We start from the raw sequence: 21,266 nt of genomic DNA, 5'->3' as shown, positions 1-21,266 counted from the left end.
TTCATGCCTCGGGGGCGAGGTTTTGACTACCCAGCCAAAGTCAGTCACTTCCCAACAGGAAGGGGTCACACCCTCCGGGAGCAGGGCGGGACGACTAGAGAACAAGTTTCTGGCTGAGAATCTAGAAAAGGGACTCTTGCTGGCTCCTCGCCCCTTGTAAGTCAAGAGAGGAAAGGGCGGGCGAGTGCAGGGAACAGAGGGACTTGCTCCACCTCTTGCCTCTTCCTTGGTCAACTCGGGCTTGGGGGTGGGGGTGGGGGGGGGGGGAGGCACAGCATTGCTTGTGCCCAGCCTCTCCTTCTCCTTTAACTGAGGTTAGAAGATTACGCTAAATTGAGCTACAAAGAAAGAATAAAAGGAACTGGGAGTGACCTACCAAGTTTCCCTGCTTTCCAACCCAGGGCTTGTTAGCCAACCTACCAAGGAATAAAGAGGCACAGGACCAAGGGTGCAGCACCGGAGCTCCTTGCTCACCTTTGCAAGGTGCGTTAATATCTGTAGAAATCAGTGCAAACAAAGCTTCCGCCTGGAGGATTTCCCCCGGTACAGCTGGAGTCGTGAGCCCAAAAATATGCGCGGTATTTTACACATTAATCTAATGTGCATCTTGAGCCTTCTCAGAGACCTGCCTCTTCCCCTTCATTCTTTTAATTTTTAATTAAAGAAAAAATTTTTGGAGGGGTGGAATTAAGTTCATTACTTTATTTGTAAAGGAGGGACTGGGGATTGAACCCATGACCTCGTGCATGCTAAGCACATGCTCTATCACTGAGCTCCACCCTTCCCGCTGGAGACCTGGTTTTTAAAGATTAGAGTCTAAGGCCATGCTGTTTTCAGACTGACGAGCGTAACAGCTGCACTTGTCACCCAGCCCCCTGAACCGGCTTTGGATCCCCCCACCCAGGTCTGTCTTCAGCTGTGCTCTCCTGGTTCCGGCTCTTTCTGAACGATCTTTAAATATAATTTGCTGGTATCTGTGGGCATGTTTGTCTCCCCTTGCCAGCAGGCCTACTCGTCCAGGGCAGAGGCCATTTCTTCTGTCTTGTGTATTCAGTTCCTAGCACCTGGCACAGAGAAGGCGCTGGATAGACATTAGGTAAGTCAACGGATTTCCAGGTGTGTTTTCTGGGTTTTACTTGATCACTTATTAGAATATAAACTCCACTGAAGACGGGACCTCCTCTACCTGGTTCTGTACCCTCAGACCTTAAATAGCTCATGACCCAAACAGGGTCTTCAGGGAGTGTGAGATGAGATCAAGCCAGTGCTCTGCGCTAAATGAAATCTCTATGTGCATGGCTTTTTTAAAATGCAGTAGACCTGATTTATGAAGGCCACAGCTAGCAAATCCCATGATCAGCTTTCAAAGGGACTTTTGTGTGTGTGCCAAATAAGCCAGTCAAGATTGTGATTGAGCAAATCAGTATTTTGAAGAGTAAAACAAGCCACTAGCCACAGTTTAGGCAACTGTAACTCAGGAAAACCATGATTACCCCATTGCTCCAAAGCCCTTTGTTGTGTTGCTTTCCCTTCAAGCGGATGACTAGGGCTCTTAGACACGTTCACGTCTCCTCTGTGATTTGCAAGGGGCAAGATGCCTGTTATAGAAGCATGTACCCACTGGGTACTAAATACTATCTAAATTTAAACGCAGGCAGGAAATACGAGCCTGGTCTGGCATCTTCTGGCTGGAGTGCAGGCTGAAACCCAGTGGACAGCAAGAACTGAGACCCTAAGTGCAGAAACTGAAGGATGGAATCTTGGCTTTTATTGAAAACTCACTTCTAGGAAAGGCTTACCGATTAAGCAAATAACCTTAAACTCTACTTTATCTGGGGATAAAAACAGCCTTCTTCCTTTCATTCTGCTCTCACCTACCCAAATGGGATGGAATACCTAACTTTTCTTAGGTCTGATGCTGCTGGAGGGAGCCTGGCAGCGTTGAATTTGTAACAGCTGGGTACTGGCTGAACCATTCCTAAACTTCAGACTTACAAAATGAGAGATGTTGTTTCACATGCCTACTTTGCCAATTAGGTAGAGATTATTTTATTTATTTATATCACTCGATTCAAAACAATTCAGACCATAAGGGGAGCCATTTCTTTGTGTGTTCTTATCTTCTGTTCTGTCATTTTGATCTGTATCACATCCATCTCTTTTAACAGGCTTCATGTGACTTCAAACTTTTCAATAAACTAACAGACACTTCAGTCTTGCAGGCAAATTAAATATTTTAGAATTCTTCCATTTAAAATAACTGACCATTCACATGATAAGCAGAATTATCTGTTTAAAAACCACATATTCTACTAAGTTTGTTTCATTAAAAGTTCACACAATCAATATCAAGAACATTACCCTTTAGACCTTAATACAAGATACTTTTAAAATCTTAAATTTGCTAGATGAAGAAATGCTCTTATTTCTTACATATTTTCTTTAACGTAAAGGCTATCACATGTACCATTTAAATTTCATTATGAATCTTTGTCCTGTATTCTCTTACCCTTCTCCCTAAAATTCTATATATTCAAAGGGATCCTATTGTAAAATGCATCTGCTGGAAAATCCAATTTAGGTTTTGCCAGTCACTTATATTTCTCCATTTTTAGTTGTTTCATGATGACTGCCACTATTATTTATTGGTCTCTTATGTGCCAGGAACTGTCCTTCATCCTTTTATACATTAATATTAAACCTTAAAACAATCCTATAAAGTATCATTACCTCTTCTGCATTATTACATCTACTGCATCTTTCTGATATGGAAACCAAGGCTCCACAGTTTTATGAACCTGCCCAAGAGTTGATCTATAACCAAAGTCCTACCTTCCCAATCATACCACACACCTCTTCAATAATCGATAACTTTCATTCATATACTCATTCATTCAACAAGAATTATTGATCATCCACTCTGTGCCAGGCATTATTCTGCTCACTGAGGGGACAGTTCTCAAGAACTCAAGCCCACAGTTTAATGAAAAATACAAAAAGTGACAATGAGCTGTATAAATGGAAGAAAGGTAAAATCTCTAAGAAAAATAAGAAGAGATACATTAACATAACGTTAACAACATTAGCTCATAATTATGGAAGGCTTTTAGTGTATCAGGCACCCCAGTCCTGCAAAGTAAGCTTTTTAAAAATTATGCCATTTTTGATACAATCACCCTTGAAGTAGGTTCTATTATCAGCTCCCTTTTACAGAAGAGTAGAAAGCTGTATTAATCACTCAAGGTGACACAGCTAGTGAACGTCTGGGCAAGAGTCTGAACTCATATCTGTCTAAAACTTAAGTTTAAGCAGTGGTGGTCTCCATCTCTGCACACCCAGGCTAAGCGTCTGATGAAAGTCCTGAGACAGGATAACGGACTCTGAGGAGGACGACTGGCAAGCCGAGGAGTAAGAGATGGAGCTGATGTGGGATAAATAAAAAGGACCACAGGCCGGCAGAGGGGCCCCTCTCCCTCATTACAGACATTCGCAGTCCAACAGGACGCCAGCCCACGCCCCTGGCCAAGGGGAGGCTGTCTGTAACAGGTGGCGGAAATGATCTTGCAACCCAGGGAGGAGTCATTCTTTTATCTCCAGCATAAGTACCTCTAATGAAATTCAGGTTTTCACCTGCAAATGCAAACCTTAAAAAAAGATCATTTTCACCTGATCCCTAATACCTACACTTGTCCAGGCTTTTTCTGAGGGGCAGGAGTGGGGGGCTGCCTGGGGCCTCATCTCTCCTCCCCTCCAGATCCAAGTGGATGCAGATTCTCAAGGCATCCCGCAGCCCCCGGGAGTGGGGTTTGGGTATGCGGCGTCACAAGGGGGCTGAGAAGGTCCTCCCTCAGAGATCTGGGATCATCAATCTCCAATTCTAGAAGACATTTAGAGGATGAGGGGCCAGAACTGCCACTGCCTGCATATACAGTGGTCACAGACTGGGAAGGCGGCGGTGGGGAGGACGTCTAAGGCAAATAGGTTTTGCACATCAGGTCTGCAATCATTGCCCTCACACACCTCGTGACTGCCCTCCCCCACTGACTGAACGCTCTGATCCTCCACGTTTCTCCAATTTTACCAAATTGGAACCACGGAGAACGCTGAGTGCCGAGAACCTCATCATTAATCTTTCCTCTGTTCTGCGATATACAGGAGGCTCAATTCTATTCTCTTAGAAGTCTTCTTCCTCACTTCTTGTGCACACAATTACACAATGACACGGGAACATACATCCTCTGGTAAGAACTGCCTGACAGCAGTTGGGAGAACGGGATAAGCCACAGGTACAATCGATGGAAATTGAATCATTACATTTATAAGCCATTTATTAGGCGCCTACTGTCAGCCACTGGAACCTTTTGCTAAAATTCCCTGAGATTCCCCCTGGAATAGGTTTCCGGGAATTTGAAGAACATTGTCATTCTGTCTGAAGATCAGTAAAAGTATAGGAAAACACACACGCTATAATTATCTCTTTGCAGAACCCACACACTATTTTTCAACTCTTTTATCTTTAAACACACGTGTCTGCTGCACAGCCACGGTCACGATCACCCTTAACTTGACACTTAGTGGGCAGTTCCTGCATCCGTAATGTGACACAGAGCAACATAAAACAGACAGCAGAGGGAGGACTTCGAGCTCTCTGATGTTAAGAGCAGCAGTTCCCCTGACTGCTTTTAAATAAAAGAATTCATTACGAAGGTGAGATTGTAACTTGCCACTCCTGGAGTGTGAGTGAAAAGGCCCCACACCCAGCCCAGTACTGGCTACCTAGCATCCTCCTGGCAACCCCACAGGGCTGAAAAGACAGGCTCAGAGAAACCAAGAAAGTTGCCCCAGGTGACAGATTCTAGGTGACAGATTCTAGGTGACAAAGCCAACCGATAATTCCGGTCTTCCGACTGCAAGCCTGGCCTCTGCCCCCTCACAGCTCTGCAGCAGCACAGCCAGCACGTGCTCTTTCTTCTTTTTTTTTAATTCTCTCCTGTCCTCTTTTGGGATTAACTCTCCCCAAATGCTTTAAACTGGCTGCTTCTTGGAATGGATGCTAATTAATTTTAGTTGCATTTTAAAATCTCCTACTTTCCCTAAGTGGCATCTAAGATCAGCGAACTTGTACTTTGTTTCTTTACTATTTGCATTTCTTAGAAACAAAGGTGGGTTTCATTTGTTGGTTTTTCTTTCTGTCTTTTTTTTTTTTTTTGAAAAAAGTATGTTTTACAGAGATTGAGCATTCAGCACGTGTTTAACAAGTAACAGTAGAAGGAAATAAAATGATACAACATATGAATGTCATTGTTTAAAATCATAAATTACAACAAAAACATTTAAAATAATGTTAAGAGTCTGGCTGAGTTTTATATGTGGGGAGAGTGTATTATTTTTGTTTAGAACCTAATGGGGAGAATTTTTTCCTAAAAACTTAGCACAGATCAGGAAAAAAAAATTTTTTTAACACGCTTCAGGTTGTGTATGTGATGCCACAAGAAAACTCTAACCATCATCTTGTCTGTGCAAAGCCAAAGGTTGTCTAGAGAGAATGTCTGAAGAAATCATTAAAAAAAAATCAATTATGTAAACACAATGTTAGTTTATAGAAAACAAGCTTTATAAACAAGCCTATAATTTGCATAATTGTACTCTGTGAAAGAACGCCTATTTACATGACTTTGACCTTTGGCTAAAGTTCTGCCAAAGTTAAAAATTATAGAAAAGAGAATTTTAATGACCAATATCCTCTCCCCCCTCCTAATTTCAAGTATTTGTATTTTTAAATAATGTGGGAAATAGTAGCACTTCAATGTTCTAGACTGAAAGCTTTAAATATAAAAGCAACATCTGGACTTCACAAAAGAGTATTTTTTCTTTCATTTGTATTTTTAGCGGCTGAATGACTTACGGCAGCAAGTTCTTTCAATTAGTATTCAGACACGTAGCCAGGGCAGTAATAAACACCATGGCAGAGTAAGTTGCCTATTAACCCTTCAACTTGTTTTCTGTGCAAACGTTCCATCTGATTTGGGGCTGAATAGTATTTGGATTGCTCTTTGGTATATGTCCAAAATATTCCATCGTTGACATTTTCATCCAGGATTCTTTAAACTGGCTGCTTCTTGGGATGGATGCTAATTAATTTTAGTTGCATTTTTTTAAAGCAAGACAGAAACTAAAGGAAAAGCAATCATGACATAAGACGATCACTTGACTGTATTAAATTCTCCTGATCTCGATATTTACATATGAGGTACCAGTCAATCAAGAAGGACATTTCCTTGGTTGAAAGTAATTGGAAATGATGTTTTTGTGTTCTAAAACTAGTGATTTTTGCACAGACCCAGCCTGGACTGATTTGTATCAAAAGCAGATCAAGCAGTTTAAATCGTATAGCAAACAAAGCTTCCCATTACAATCTAAAAAACAGTCCTTTAACAAATGTTTGAGACTATGTGAAAAGCACCACCATATGCAGGCTGTTGGGCACAAAGGGAAATAAGATAGCCCTTCTCCCTCTGAGATTATAAGCTTTTTGTTAAGATGTACTGAAGCGGCTAGGGTACAAACTGATAAGTACGATGACAAGAAAACCTGAAGTGTTAGCTAGAGTGGAAACTTCCATGAAATAGCATGATTTGAATCTAACTTGCTACAAATAACACTTTGAGAGTTCAAGACCATCCTTTTACTTAAAGCTAAGACTGTGGGGTTAACAACATATTATAATCTCCCCACAAGAATGTCAGAATTTCTCGGAGGGAAAACTTCACAGGAGTTTTTGTCTAAATTTCTTGGTTTCTAAAAGAAAAAAAAAAAATACATGCACAGCAATCAACATGTGACTGCTGCAAACCCCTGAGCAAAAAAAAAAAAAAAAAAAAAGGTGTGTGTCTAGAACTCTTCCTCTTTTAGAGCTGTGTTTGTGTCAGACCCAAAGAACAATGACACGTAGAAGAGGGAACCTCTTGGAAAGCAATTATTTGACTCGAGAGTTAGAACATGGATGATAAATAGTGACTCTGGATTTGGAACTGAAAATAACAAAAGGTTTATGAAACAGGATAAGACTGACTATGCTCAGAGAGAAAGACTTAAAGATGAGTTTGCTTTGTTTTGCTTTTTTACCTGTCATGTCCCTGGTAGAGGGGATGGACAGACGGACACACACACACATACACACCCCATATACATATGAGCCCCTGTCATAGCAAATAAGGCAACGGCAGCAAGCATCAAGGTTCATTTTTTGAGAAGTCATGGCACATTCAGGGATGCCCACTGTTGTAGCCCCATCCCCTCACCTATCTTCTCTTTCCTCCAGGGCAGGCACAGGCACCACCTCTGTAGAGCCATCCAGGACTCCCCTAAGCAAGGTTACATGCTTTGTCCTTGGTACCACCATGGACCCAGGTACACATCTTGACTACAGCATTAATCCCAGAGGACAGCAGTTATCTATTCATGTATCTGCCTCCTTCCTAGACAGTGAGGTACTGGGGGTCGGGGACCACAGAACCGAGCAGAGTGTCTGGAGGAATACACACAATCAACATTTTTATAACAGGTGACTGAGGGCATCTCAAAGTGCTAAAGAAGAGAATTCGACGAGGGACAGAAAAACCACTAAGCATCACGTTTATTATTTAAAAGAGTAATTCATTAATTCCTTCTTCCAACAATGATTTGCTTGGCTTCCACTGAATATCAAGCACCATTCCAGGCACTAGGGACAAAGCTTAGAACACAAAGCACACAAAATACCTGCCTTCGGAAAGCTTACATTTCAGAAGAGGGGGAAGAAGAGAGAATTTTCTCAAATTACAGTAATGGAATGTCTACAGCATTTGAGATGTCTTGTGTCATCTAGAATCAGTCTCCAAGAAATTTACATTCCAATTGGGGGGTAATTAATGCAAAAACAATGAACAACAAATATACAATGTGAATGCCCATGGTGTCAAACAGAAAAATAAAGGGTGTGAGCATTATCAGCAGGTGCTTTGGGCTAGAGAATCATAGCTTTCTGCGTTTGGGATGGGTTTGGAAGGAGGTGGAGCTGCTGAGAAAGGAGAGTCTGGTATTACCTGGAAGGGGTGTGGTCTGAGCCAAAGCAGAGGAGAAAAGTGTAAAGTTTATTGGAACAATACAAAATTCTCCCCTCCTACACCTCCTGCCACTACTTTCCACCTGATCACTCAGCTCAAGTCCAAGAGTCACCCCGGACTCCTCTCTGCTTGCTGGAAGCATTCGGTCCCCAGACCTTACAGATGGTGCCTCTCTCATAAGCTCTCAGACCCACTGTGCTCTGTTTCCAGGGCCACTGCAGGCCATTTCTGAACGTGATAGCCAAAAATGCCTACCCCTCCCATCTCTCCTCTCCAACCACTTTCCAATGCACTGCCAGGGAGAGCTTTCCAAAAGCAAATTTGAGCCTTGCCCTCCTTTCCTGATAATGTTTCAGGAGCTCCAAATCACCTTCAGGGGGAAATCGAGAGCCCTTAAAACGTGCCGAGATTCTTCAGGGTCCCGCCCCTCCCTGCTTTCCCAGCCTAGTGACTGCTCGCTTCCATCACAGGAACTACTTGGAACTCCAGAGTCTCCTCTGCCTGCCCGGTTCTTTAACCCCCAGCCCAGCAATCTCTTCAGTGACGCTCTTCCATCCTCATCCATGGCTGTGCACATACCTCAATAATGTGTACACTGACTGCAAATGGCTGGTTCCATGGAACCCGTATCTCCAAGGCCAAGGCTTACTCATTCTTAGTCTCCCAACACCCATTTCAGCACCTAACCCTACACCGAGCACAGAAGGTTTGCACAATTAACGTTGATAAAGCAAAAATGGTGCCTGGATCAGACGTGCGAGTGATTAAACAAAGTTCATAGTGAGGGGATAGATTCAGCATAGGAAGATCAGTCTGTATAAAAATGTGACAGTGAAAAGGGAGCCAACAAAGACACCTGAGAGGAGCAGACCATCATCTCTCGGGGGTAATGGGCCTCTGCCCACCCATCCCCCACCTCAATGACATGACCGTGAGCTGTGGGGCCCCAAGAGGAAACTCTACCACGGATAGACTGGGATGTCGCCTGCCACTTCAGTAAACAAAGGATGTTGCTGTCATAAAGCCACCAACCACTGCAGCCACCCCAATGATGCACCCCGAAGGAGATTCAGGATGGAGAACAGCAGGACCCTGGCCCTAGACAGCTAACATGCATTTCAAAGCAACGATTTCAATAAACCCAGACTCTTACATTTTCCAATACAAAGAAAAGCACTAAAATCATTAACTGGAGATGTCTGTTTTTTTGTGATTAGTCTTTGGATGTTCAACTACATTTTTTTTTTTTTCCAGCAAAAAGCTCCTATACATCCTGGCTCCTCCCTTACCTCTGCAACAGTCCCTCAGAGCTATCTGAGAAGCCATTATCCCAGGCCACAGTTCTTAGTAAGGCCCCTGAACAAAACGGAATTCTCAACTTCTAGGTTGTTTAACTTCCTTCTTTTCTGAGAGCACTTTTCTTCCCTCAGCCAAGTGTGAACCATGGAAATGCAGGAAACAAAATAAAACAGCATACTAAATATCTACATTCTGGCTATAAAAGATACTTCAATCACTTTCTACATCCACAGAAAGATGCTGAATTCAATTCACTGATTAACTGGGGTGGGGCAGGGTGGAGGGGGTGCTGTGCTCCTAAAGGCAAGGCAGCTGAAAACCCTCTTCTGCACATGAGGTGCAGAGAACCTGCCTCAACCTGTGACCTCCCCCAGCACCAGTGCAATAAAGGCCATAAGCCAAGTATTTCCTGCCTCTACTGCCTGGATGTAACACCTGTGGATGGTTGTTGGCGCTGATTTCTTTCCTTCTTTCTCAGCATGTGCATGTGGTTTTGATCACCTTGCTTTTGGGGGGGGGGGGCGGTGGTTAATTAGCTCCATTTATCTTAATGCAGGTACTAGGGACTGAACCCAGGCCCTCGTGCATGCTAAGCATGCACTCTACCACTGAGCTAAATCCCCTTCCCCACAACTGGAGCTGATTTAGATAATAAGCAGCCTTTTGCAAAAATGCTCTCATGCCAGCAGGCTGCCTCTTTTACAAACCTTTGGGCACAATTTCTGGTGGCCACGAGTTAAGTAAATATGGAAAAGACACCCACAGTGAGATGTACCGTTTTTGATTCTCTAGATTGGTTCATGCCAAACAAGAAAGCAATCCTTACACTTAAAGTACTCAATGATGCTTCAAGAGCAAGCAGAAACCTACAAGTAAAAACCAAAATCAAAACAGCCTTGAATCCCCATCTACTAGAGGCCACACTTCCACACATGTCTATGATGTAACCAGGAACCACATCTAGTTTACATAGTTTTTTTGTCTCTTGCAAATTAACTGACTCACATCAAAATAACTCTCTTGCTCTGAATTACAAAGTTACTAATTATAGAGATTTCATAGAAATCTTCAGTACCTGAGTGGGCTTTAAATTATTATACAACTGTAAGTAATGACAATCAAGTACTAGGAGAAATACGATAGATAGTCAACAGCTTTAACGTAGCCCTGCATTACAAAACTACAGACAGAGGTTAAAATTATAATCTTCATTTCACCAGAGTATCCTCTCCCACAGTTGGAAAGTATAATTATTTCATAAAAGGCTGTATGCCATCAGCCTACTTCTGATCATCTCTATAAAGGCTTAATATTTTACAATGACAAACTTTTCACTGGCATATGAAACATTTTCCCTTGATATAAAATCACTGCAACCCACATTAAATTTGCATAGCAACCCCAAATTGCTTGGACCTATTTAAATGATCTTTGTTGACTGACATAAAATATGTCAATTTGATCCCTATACACATTCAAGTATTAATATTAGTAGACTATGGAGGAGGGATGAAGGAGAGGTAGAGAGATTTAACTTTTCCTTAAGTACAGCTATGCTGTTTGACAAGATAGAACCAACATAAACTGCATCTGTAATTAAAAAGTTAAAAAGCCACACACTTAAGGTGAATTTTATGACGCCTCGTCAGGTAAACATAGACTAGACCAAGTTGGTTTTCTTTCTAAACTGAGATGTACTGATGGGACAGTGGGAAAAAACAAAGCTGAGTCTCTTGCTTCAATTTCCATTTGAGTTTTCACCCTTATTTATTTACAGCTGTCAATGTAAACAGTGACACCTCACCTCATAATAGTCAAGAGTATTTTCCCATGAAACAGACTGGGCTAATTTCATTATAACTTTTTAAAGTTTGTTCCTATGATTTACTATGAAAGCCTGCTAAACAGCATTCTACATTATCGACAGCGGGGGTCACCAGGTGGAAAGCGCATTAATCTGCACAGGTCCTGCAAGTCAGAAAACCTGGGACTGAATCTTAATTAGCTGTGAGGCAGATCAACCTATGAGCTCTGCTTTCCTCACCTGTAAAAAATAATACTATTTGCTCCCTCTGTAAGGATGGATACCTAACAAATTGTTCTCAAATGAATAAAAGGTGAATCTAAACCATAGCGTGTAATCCTTTCTATTCAATTTGACTTTGCATTTAAATGAGCAGTGCCAATAATAGCCAAGATACAGAAAGAACTTACTTGTTTGTCTGCAGATAAATGGATAAAGATGATGTGGTATAGATATACAATGGAATATTATTCAGATATGAGAAAGAAGGAAATTCTGCCATTTGCAATAACATGGATGGAACTTGAGGGCATCATACTAAGAGAAGTAAATCAGACAGGAATAGAGAAATCACATAAATGAAATATAAAAAAGGTGAACTCACAGAAATAGAATGGGGGCGGGGGGAAGGGCGGGAAGATGCTGGCCAAAGGGTACACTTCCAGTTATAAGATGATTAAGTTCTGGGGACCTAATGTACAGTATAGTGATGATAGTTAATAATACTGCATCATATGCTCGGAAGTTGCTAAGAGATCTTAAATGTTCTCACCACAAAAAAGAAATGGTAACTAAGTGAAGTGGTGGAGGTGTTAGCAAACTCTGATGGTAATCATTCTGCAACACATAAACGTATCAAATCAACACGTTGAACACCTTAAACTTACACATTGTTACATGTCAAATTGTATCTCAATAGAGCTGGAAATACCAGAAAAATAAATAAGCAGTAACTAAAATATGAACGAAAAACTAAACCTAACTACTAAATTAAGTTACTTCTAAAGTTATCAGAGAAGACTATATTAGACTATGTTAGAGAATATATTAGAAGAGAATATATTAGAGAAGATTAGTACACGAGCAGGAACTGTTACGTTATTTAAACTGATTTGGCGTCCAGGAAACTGACGGCGGAGTCTGCGTGGTAATTTAATTGCCAGTCTTCTGGAGGGACCCAATATGTAATCATTCCCCGACAGTATTCTCTTTAGGGACCTTATTTTTTTTCCCCACTCCTTCAACTGTTTAACCCTTCCACACCCCCTCCCATCCCTTCTGTTAAACTCTTAGCTCTCCCTTCCTTTCGTCCACTATTGCTAAGCGTTTTTAACTAACTGGAAGTGGGGCGCCCCAGGCTTGCCCCCAAGCTCCGGGGGCCCTCTGGACGGGTAGAAATGCCCTGCGGTCCAGCCTGCCAAGGGCTCCCCCCTCCCATCACTCCCCCCACGGGCGCTGCGGATGGAAAAAGGATCCTGGCCCGCGACCCGGGGTCACAAATCAGTTCCCGGGCCGCCCCACCCAGCCCTCGCCATCCGTCCGGGAGCCGCGCTTCTGCTTTCGCCTTAAGGACGATTCAGGCGGGTCACACCCCTGCTCCCCGAACCCCCAGCGCGCTCCCCGAACCCCGCCCACAGGCTCGCCGCCCGCGCCGACTCCCCGGAATCCCCCGCGCCGCTTCGAGCCGGAGGAAATGACCCAAAAGTTGTTGTTCTGAGTCAAGACTTCCGCGCGCGGGGGCGTCCCCGTATCTACCGTGACCATTTGGGAGCCGCGCCCCTTGCCCGTCCCGAAACTGATCTGGGGACCCGCGCGTGCCCCGCTCCTCTCGGCCTTCCCGGGGGCCGCCCGCACGCCCGCCGCGAGCCGAGTCGGGAGGCTGCGGGTCCGCCGCAGAAAGCCGCCGCATTGCGGCCCCGAGCCGGCGGCGCGGGCTTCCTCCTCCCGGTCTCCCGGTGCCCGAGCTCCTCGGAGCGGCCGAGGGTCCCCGCAAATCTCCACCAGGAGGGTGCGGTGCCCAAACGCAGTCCCCGACTGTTCCCCCGTCGCCTCCGGCTTTCGCGTGCAGACGCGGAGCCCCGCGCCGGCCCATCCCGGAGAACCCCTTGCTTACCGATATCCCCATCCTCGTCTTCGTCGTCCTCCAGCTCCATTTCTAGCAGAACGTCCCTGGTCATCATTTGCATGGCTCCCCGCGAAAGCGGCTTGGAAATTGGCGGGAAGTTGGGGGCTCCCGGGGTCCCGAACGACGGCGCTCTGCCGGGGCCAGAGGCCAGCGCCCAGGCGGGGACGGCGGGGCGCGTATGGCTCCCGGCTCAGGGGCCGCAGAGCTCAGCCCGCGCTCCGGGAAGCCGAGCCCAGGCGGCCGCCGACCCGAGCCCTGCGCCCAAGGCAACCTCTGGCCACCCGAGCCGGGCCCGGCCACTGAGCATGCCCAGTGAGCGCCGAGGCTCGTCGCGGAATGATTGAACTTCCCTGGGTTTACGAGGCTCTCAGAAGGAAGTCGGGAGAAGAGAGGGAGCAGCTGGCGTCCGCGTTGGGCACGCGAGTGAACTCGCGGAAGGGGGAGGCGAGAGCCCGCGAGGGTGGGAGTGGACAGGGTTCCCCAAACTTTGCCCCCAAACGAGGCGGCTTTCTGTTCCAAGGTCATGCATGGGGACGTCCTGGGGCCGGCTTTCTTTGACATCAGTTACGGAGAGGGGAGAAACGCCGCTGCAGCTCACAGGAAGGACCCCGAAGGAGCACGTCTGGGTAGTGTTTAAAGGATACGTGGAGCCAGTGGAGGACCTTAAAGTATCAATTACTCTGACTCCAAAGGCGGGGAACGTGTGTTCTGCAGGGGAATGGGGAGGGGGAGAGTACAGAGAAAAGAGCCAAAACTCGTAGATAACAACAGAAGAAAAGAGACCAAGAGAGCGAGATGTAAAGAAACATGTTTACAAAAGGCAGGAGGATTTCCGCATAAAGTGAGGTTAGGAGGCGGGAGAAGCGCCCCCTACCCACGCCCGCAGAAGCGCACACAGGGAGTGGTCGGAAGATGATCACCGAGCGAGCGGAGATCTGGGGCCTCCAGAGCTTAGTGCTCGGTGTCACACAGGCAAAGGAAGTAAAGACCGCCACTGTGGTTAGGTGTAAACTCTAAAGCAGTGTGACACAGTCATGACGAGAGGAAACAAAGTACCGAATTAAAGCTGAGGCAGAGTGTAAGAATGCATTCCTGGAGACCACAAGCAGCCAGAGCACAAAAGCAAAGGGATTTCCGCTTTTAAGACACATGGGGTAACTTGAACGGTGGGTTCCTAGGATTGTGAATCTGCAGATCTTTTTTTAAAGAAGCTGGTGAATTCAGATGGGTCCATTTTCACTTCTCAAAAGGGCTAGAGGTTGCATTTGAAATCCTTATTATAGTCATTGTCCCCCTAACATTTACTGAAATTTTTAATATTTTCCACTTAAATTCCAGAATTATTATAATAATAAGAATAAATATTAAGATAACACTAAATCTATGCATTGTATTCTCCTATATACTTATTTCCGATATTTTCATATGAAAATAAAACATTAAGACCAACTATAAGTGAGACTGGGAAGACAGCTATGAATATGCATTATAAGACATGAGAAAATTACTTTTTAGAAAACATCCAGGAAACATTGTACTAATTTCGTAAGAAAACTTTCGAAAAGAAATACTAAAAAAACATTTTAATATAAAGGGAAACCAACACAGTACTCTGAAAATAGGAGGGGGAAACAATAAAAGATGAGAGGATAAAGAAGAAAAAATGAGGAGAAAAAATTGTTTTCTTTTAGCGAACTCTTTCCCCAGTACTTATGGGACCTACTAAAATAGAAACTCCAGAGGTATTTGGTTACATGATTTGTTTTCACGATTTTCATTTAACAAATGCATATGGTACTTTTTGTGTGCTAGACACAGTTCTAAATGTTTTATGTTCAGTCATTTAATCCTCATAACGGCCCCAGAAGTTGTTACCACTCTTTCACTCAGGCACAGGGTGGTTGAGTAACTTGTCCAAAATCACACAGGGAGTCAGTGGCCGAGCTGGGTTTCAAACCCAAGCAGTTTGTTCCAGAATTTGTGCTTTTAGCCACTTTATAAACCACTTCCAGAGACATTTCTGAATCTGTTTTAAAAATTCACTTTTCCCCCCCACCAATTCTAAGCTCATAAAGCCTAATCAACTCTCTGCCATGGTTCTCTCACTAAATAGTCTGGTTCTTATGTCCGAAGACTGCTCAAAGTTAGCAGTTATAAAACTCTTGTGGATGATTTTGTGGCAGGTTTCAATGAGCCATTTGAAATTCTTCACAGATTTTAGAGTTTACATTTTTCTTGCTTGATAGATGTTGCAGGCCTTATATGGAAAGGTGACTGTTGCTAGAAGGGAAATGAATTATTTACTTCAGTTAGCTGTAAGTCTATTCTTAGTAAACTCCATTCTTTCATTTAATTCATTTTATTGCTTGCAGCTTCTTTCACGCATTATTTTTTTCAACTGAGTAATATATGCTTCAAAAATAATCAGAGTTAATCGGCCTATGTATGAACCACACCCTTGACTCTCAAACATTGTCATCTACGTCATGAATAACTTATGAAATAAAATGTGCCTAACAGTCTATGGCCAGGTTATAGGATTTGCAAAGCTTTTCCAAGTAGGGGATCATAAACCAAGTACTTTCTTCTTCATTGGTCTTCTGATTAACTGCCACCTTTGTCTGGCCACAGGATGGACCATCTTTCACTGTGCATCCCTTAAATATTGATGTTTCTAGGGATTCCATACTCAGGCCTCTTTTCTTCTCATCTTTCTCTACTGAACTCATTCAGTTTTATAACTTCACTATCTTTCTAAGCAGGGTCAGTTTCTTGCATACTAACAGTTCATTCACACAGGGTCCTGCATTCAAAAGGGCTTAATGCTTGAGGTCTTAATGCTCTGTGGTTGCCGGTTTGAAATTCTTAATAACATTATCTTTGGGTTTTTTGTTTTGCAAGTTAAGTCCAATGTGAGAGTGGAGCATGCCTTGGTTCACATGCTGTCCTGCCTCCTGTGACCTCTCTGCCTCCTTGGGATAGGTTCTCAGCTCCACTCCCATCCCTCACCCCCACCATTTTCTGGCATCTCAGCCCTGCCCACCCTCCTCCTCACCAGCACCAGGGACCAGGACCACCAGGACCAGGGGAAACTGGGCACAGGCACAGGAAAAGTCAGGGTCATGTGCGTGCACCCATGGTGTCTTAGGGCAGGCATGGCGGCAGCTGTCCTGGACCGGCAGTGCACAGTGCACTCAGTGGGCAACTCGGTAGGGGTGAGCCTCTTACCTGTGCTGGGGCATCCTGGCATGGAAGCTGCAATCTCTTGGAGATTGTCCCTCCAACATGGTTTGGAGAGGCCATGGGAAAGGGAGATATCTGGTTCAACCTCCCCACCCTTAGCCAGAAGGTCCTACAAATTGACGGGATGAGGACAGAACAGCTGATGGGCCCCAAGGGCTCTTTGAACAACATGATACAGGAAACATGTGGGGCGGGAGAGGATAGCCGTGTCCCAGGTCTCAGTCGAGTCCCTGAGATGTGCCCAGCTAAGTGAGGGTCCTTGTCTTCAAGCAAGAAAGAATTCAAGAGTGAACCCCAGTAGACTGAAGGTAGATTTATTCAGAGGGATATATATATATATATATATAGACAGAGTGCAGGCCTCCAAAGAGGCCACGAGGCATGAGGGTGGGTGTTTAAAGTAAAAGCAGATACACACTCCATAGACAGAGTGTGGGCCATCTCAAGAAGGTGAGAGAGAGGCAAGAGAAGAAGCCTCTCTCAGGCTCAGGGTTGATTTTTATGGGCTTGGAGGCTAACAAGTGGGAGGATTATTCCAACTACATTGAGGAAGGGGCTGGGATTCCTGGGAATTAGGCCATCACCCACTTTTTGACCTTTTATGGTCAGCCTTGAAGCTGTCATGGCACCCGTGGGAGTACCATTTAGCATGCTACTGTATTACAGTGAGCGTATATTGATACACAAGGTCTACTGGGAGTTGAATCTTCCACCACCCTGGTGTTAATTGCTGTGTCATTCTTTTAATGGCTGTGCCCTGCCCTCTTCCCTCCTGTCTCAAAGGGACCCTGCATTTTCATTTTGTACTGTGCCCTGCAAATTGTATAGCTGGCCCTGATCCTAAGGTCTTTATTTCCAGCCCAGATCTCTCTTCTGTGTTGCCAATGGCACATCTGTGCATGCTGGACATCTGCACTTGGATATTTCTTCAGACACTTCACATTCAGCTGATCCAAAACCAAATATATAATCTCTGCCCCAAAACTGTTTTCCAAAATCCAGGAATGGCACCGACTAGTTACACAAACCAATCATTTGAGAATCATTTTAACTCCTTCCTCTCTCTCATCCCCTATATCCACCCAGCGGTTAAATCCTGTGGCATCTACCTGCAGGGTACTACAAACACATTCTGTATTTGTTATCTATTGTTACATTGCCACATAACCGCACAGCATGACATTTTGGCAGAGACTTGAAGGAAGCAAGAGATTAAGACATACAATTATCTGAGGGAGTGGAGCATTTAGGGAGAAAGAAAAGCAAGTACAAGAGTTCCAAAGAGAATTATCACAACAAGGTAAACACACTCTACTTCAATAAAAAATAATAATAATACATTTTAAAAAGAGCTTAGTAAAGCATCTGGCACATATTAAGTTCTCAATAAATGTTAGCTACTATTGAAAAAAAAAGTTCCAAGGAGAACCAGCAAAGAGGTCATGACAACTGTGGCATAACCAATTACCCCAAATTTCGTGGCTTAGAGCAACAATAAATGCATTATCTCACATAGTTTCTGGGGTCTGGAATTTGGAACAGCATAGTCAAGGGGTTCTGGCCTGCATCCTCTCGAAGTTCTTGTCAAGATGTTAGCGAGGGCTTTCGTCACCTGAAAGCAGGACTAGTGCTGTAGGTCTGCCCCTATGATGGTTCACAGTCAAGACAGTTCACTCGCAACTGGTGCTTCTTGTTAGCAGACACCTCAGTTCCTTCCTACACCGGCTGCCTGCAGGCTTCTTGAGCATCCTCATGATGTCACACGTCTTCCCTGAGCAATTCAAAGGAGCGGGCAAGGTAGAAGCCACAGCATCCGGTATGACCCAGCCTTGGAAATCAGGCATCGTCATTTCTGCCATTGGTTACACAGGTCCATCAGCTCAACTCACTGAGGGAGGGGCTTCTACGGAGCATGAAGACCACAGGCAGGGATCTTTGGGAGCCAGCCTGGAGTCTGGCTGCCAGCCGTCTCCACCATCACTGTTCTGATACAGACCCCCATCATTCTTCATTCTGAGTTACTGAGAACTAACTAGATGCTGGCCCGTTGCCTGGGTGTTGGGGCTTCAGTAGTAAAAACAAAAGACAAAGACAGACAACATCCCTGCCCTCACAACCTTCCATTCCAGTGAATAAAGACAAATAAACAAACGTGCTTATTTATCTCTACCCCCTGGAATTCCCAGATAAATAAGTACATTCGTCGTACTTGTCTCTAACAGCGATAGAGAATGATGGTTGGGGGACAGATCTGCATGGAGTGGTTAGGGAAAGCCTCCCTGTTAAGGTGACATTTTAGCAAAGACCTGCAGAAAGTGAGGGACCAAGACATGTCAGTCCCTGACAGAACAGAGCTTTAGAAGAGGTAAAGGTGTGCAGCAAGGTGCATGGACCTGGAGATCATCATGCTAAGTGAAGTAAGCCAGACAGAAAAAGGCAAAAACACCATGAGATATCACTTAAATGTGTAATCTGAAAAAAAAAAAAAAAAGACACAAATGAACTTATTTACAAAACAGAAACAGACTCACAGACATAGAAAACAAATTCACGGTTACCGAAGAGGAAGGGGCAGGGGAGGGAGGGAAAAATTAGGAGTTTGGGATTTGCAGATACAAACCACTATATATAAAGTAAACAGCAAGATCCTACTGTAGAGCACAGGGAACTATATTCAATATCTTGTAATAGCCTATAATGAAAAAGAATATGAAAAAGAATATATATATAAATGTACAACTGAATCACTATGCTGTACACCAGAAAATAACACAACATTGTAAATCAACTATACTTCAATTAAAAAAAAAAAAAAAGAGGTAACTGGAAGTGCAAAAGCCTTGAGGACAAGCATGCTTAGTGTCTTCAAGAGAAGCAGAGAGGCCACAGTGACTGCAGCGTTAGCGATGGAGGAGGAGAGTGGGAGGAGGTCAGGCTTGGTGGGGGAGGGGGGAGCTGAGAGTCATTTTTGCGATCAGCAAGACTTCGGGTTTTACTCTGAATAAGGTGGTGAGACTTTGGAAAGTTTTGAATAAATGAATAGCAGAATTTAACTTACATTTAAAAGAACGTTTCTGACTGCTTTATGGAAAACAGACTATCAAGAGGAGGTATAGAAGAAGGGAGGCAGGTGAGAGATGAGGTCTTTAACTGAGACAAGGGATGATGATCTTGAACCAGAGTGGTAGTGGTAGACATGGACTGTTGATATGTTTTGAGGGTAGATCTGAAAAGAGTTTCTGATGTACTATATGGATATGAGGAGAAAAGGGAGTCCAGGGTGTTGCCAAAATTTTGACCTGAGTAACTAGGAGAATGGAGTTGCTGTTTTTGAGATGTGGAAGACCACAGGACCGTAAGGGTGGCGGAGTTTGGATTTAGACCCATACATTTGAGTTCGAGATTAGACATCCACGTGGAGATGTCCAGTAGTCATGAGTCTGGAGTTTGGAGAAATCTGCACTGGAGATAGAAACTTAGGACTGGATAAGATTGCTTGGAAAGTTAATCTATATAAAGAGATAAGTCAGAGAACTAAGCTCTAGGACTCTCCATTCCCACACTTGCACTGGGAAAATGAGGGAAACTAGCAAAGGAGACTGAGATTTCCAGTGAGGAATGAGGAAAAACAAAATAGGATGAGGTTCAGTTAAATTTTTTTCAAAAAAAGGAGGAAATGATCTCTTCTGTCAAATGAATCTGGTACGGTGACTCTGTAAAGACATCATATTCTCCTGTACCTGGAACAGTTTTCTTCAGGTGTGAAGGGACTTGATCATCGGGTTTAGCGATGGAAAGTCATCAGTGATCTCACAGTTTCAGAGCAGTGTTAGGGGACAAAAGTCTGGAATGAGTTCTCCAATGTGTTTTTTCCAACATCACCAAACAATTCTCCAGTTGTCAGTGGACACTTGACTGTGTACCCTACAATTAACTCAATTCTGACACTATTTACCTGGAGATAATTTCCGATCACCCAAGGTAAGTGCTTAGTCCCACAAAATTGCACTCCCTCCCCCCACTTCAGATGCCAATTACAGGTCCAGGTGGTCACCTGTGCATCTGACCAACTTGCTGCAGATTAGAGGTTCCCACAACTTGGGTTTGATTAATTTGTTAGAGCTGCTCACGGAACTCAAGAGAAACATTTACTTACATTTACCAGCTTATTAGAAGGGGTTCTGTAAAGAATACAGATGAATAGCCAGATGAAGAAGTGCATAAGGCGAGACCCAGAACAGTCCTGACTGTGGAAGATTTTGTCCCCATGGGACCTGGGTGCACCATCCTCCCAGCCTCTGGATGTGTTTACCAACCTGGAAGCTTATCAAATCTTGTTTTCAGGAGTTTTTTATGGAACCTAATCTGCAGCACCTGCCTCCTTTCCCTTCTCAGAGGTCAGTGGGTAGGGATGAGATTTCCAACACTCTATGCGGTCTTTTTAGTGACCCGCCCCAACCTAAGGCTATCTAGGGGCGCCGCCCTAGGGCACCTCATTAGCATGAGCTCAAAAGGGGATCCTCATGAAGGACGAAAGACACTCCTATCACTCAGAGAAGTCTAAGGGTTTGAGGTTTGTGCCAAGAACTGGGGACAAAGACCAAATGTATCCCTTCACATACCACAAGTTCACATGAGGATGAGGGAAGGGAGGGAGTGGTAACAATGACTACAGACAACTCTTTGGAGG

General features: G+C 44.1%; 1 protein-coding gene across 3 annotated transcripts in view; it reads right to left on the bottom strand.

The window, feature by feature from the left end:
• ANO6 (anoctamin 6) overlaps window positions 1-21,266 on the bottom strand; it is a 278,097-nt gene that overhangs the window by 172,828 nt on the left and 84,003 nt on the right. The window contains exon 1 of one of the 3 annotated variants that reach the window (XM_031462717.2): window positions 13,322-14,020. The exons of 1 other annotated variant lie outside the window; for it this stretch is intronic. In XM_031462717.2, coding sequence (XP_031318577.2) covers window positions 13,322-13,394 — 73 coding nt within the window. In that variant the 5' untranslated portion in view covers window positions 13,395-14,020. Of the gene's footprint in view, window positions 1-13,321; window positions 14,021-21,266 lie in introns of those variants that run through there. One more of the 3 variants, XM_010989569.3, reaches the window with a different exon arrangement.

This window comes from Camelus dromedarius, chromosome 11, assembly GCF_036321535.1.
Source record: "Camelus dromedarius isolate mCamDro1 chromosome 11, mCamDro1.pat, whole genome shotgun sequence".
Lineage (NCBI taxonomy): Eukaryota > Metazoa > Chordata > Mammalia > Artiodactyla > Camelidae > Camelus > Camelus dromedarius.
This window is presented reverse-complemented; position numbering and strand designations above follow the sequence as displayed.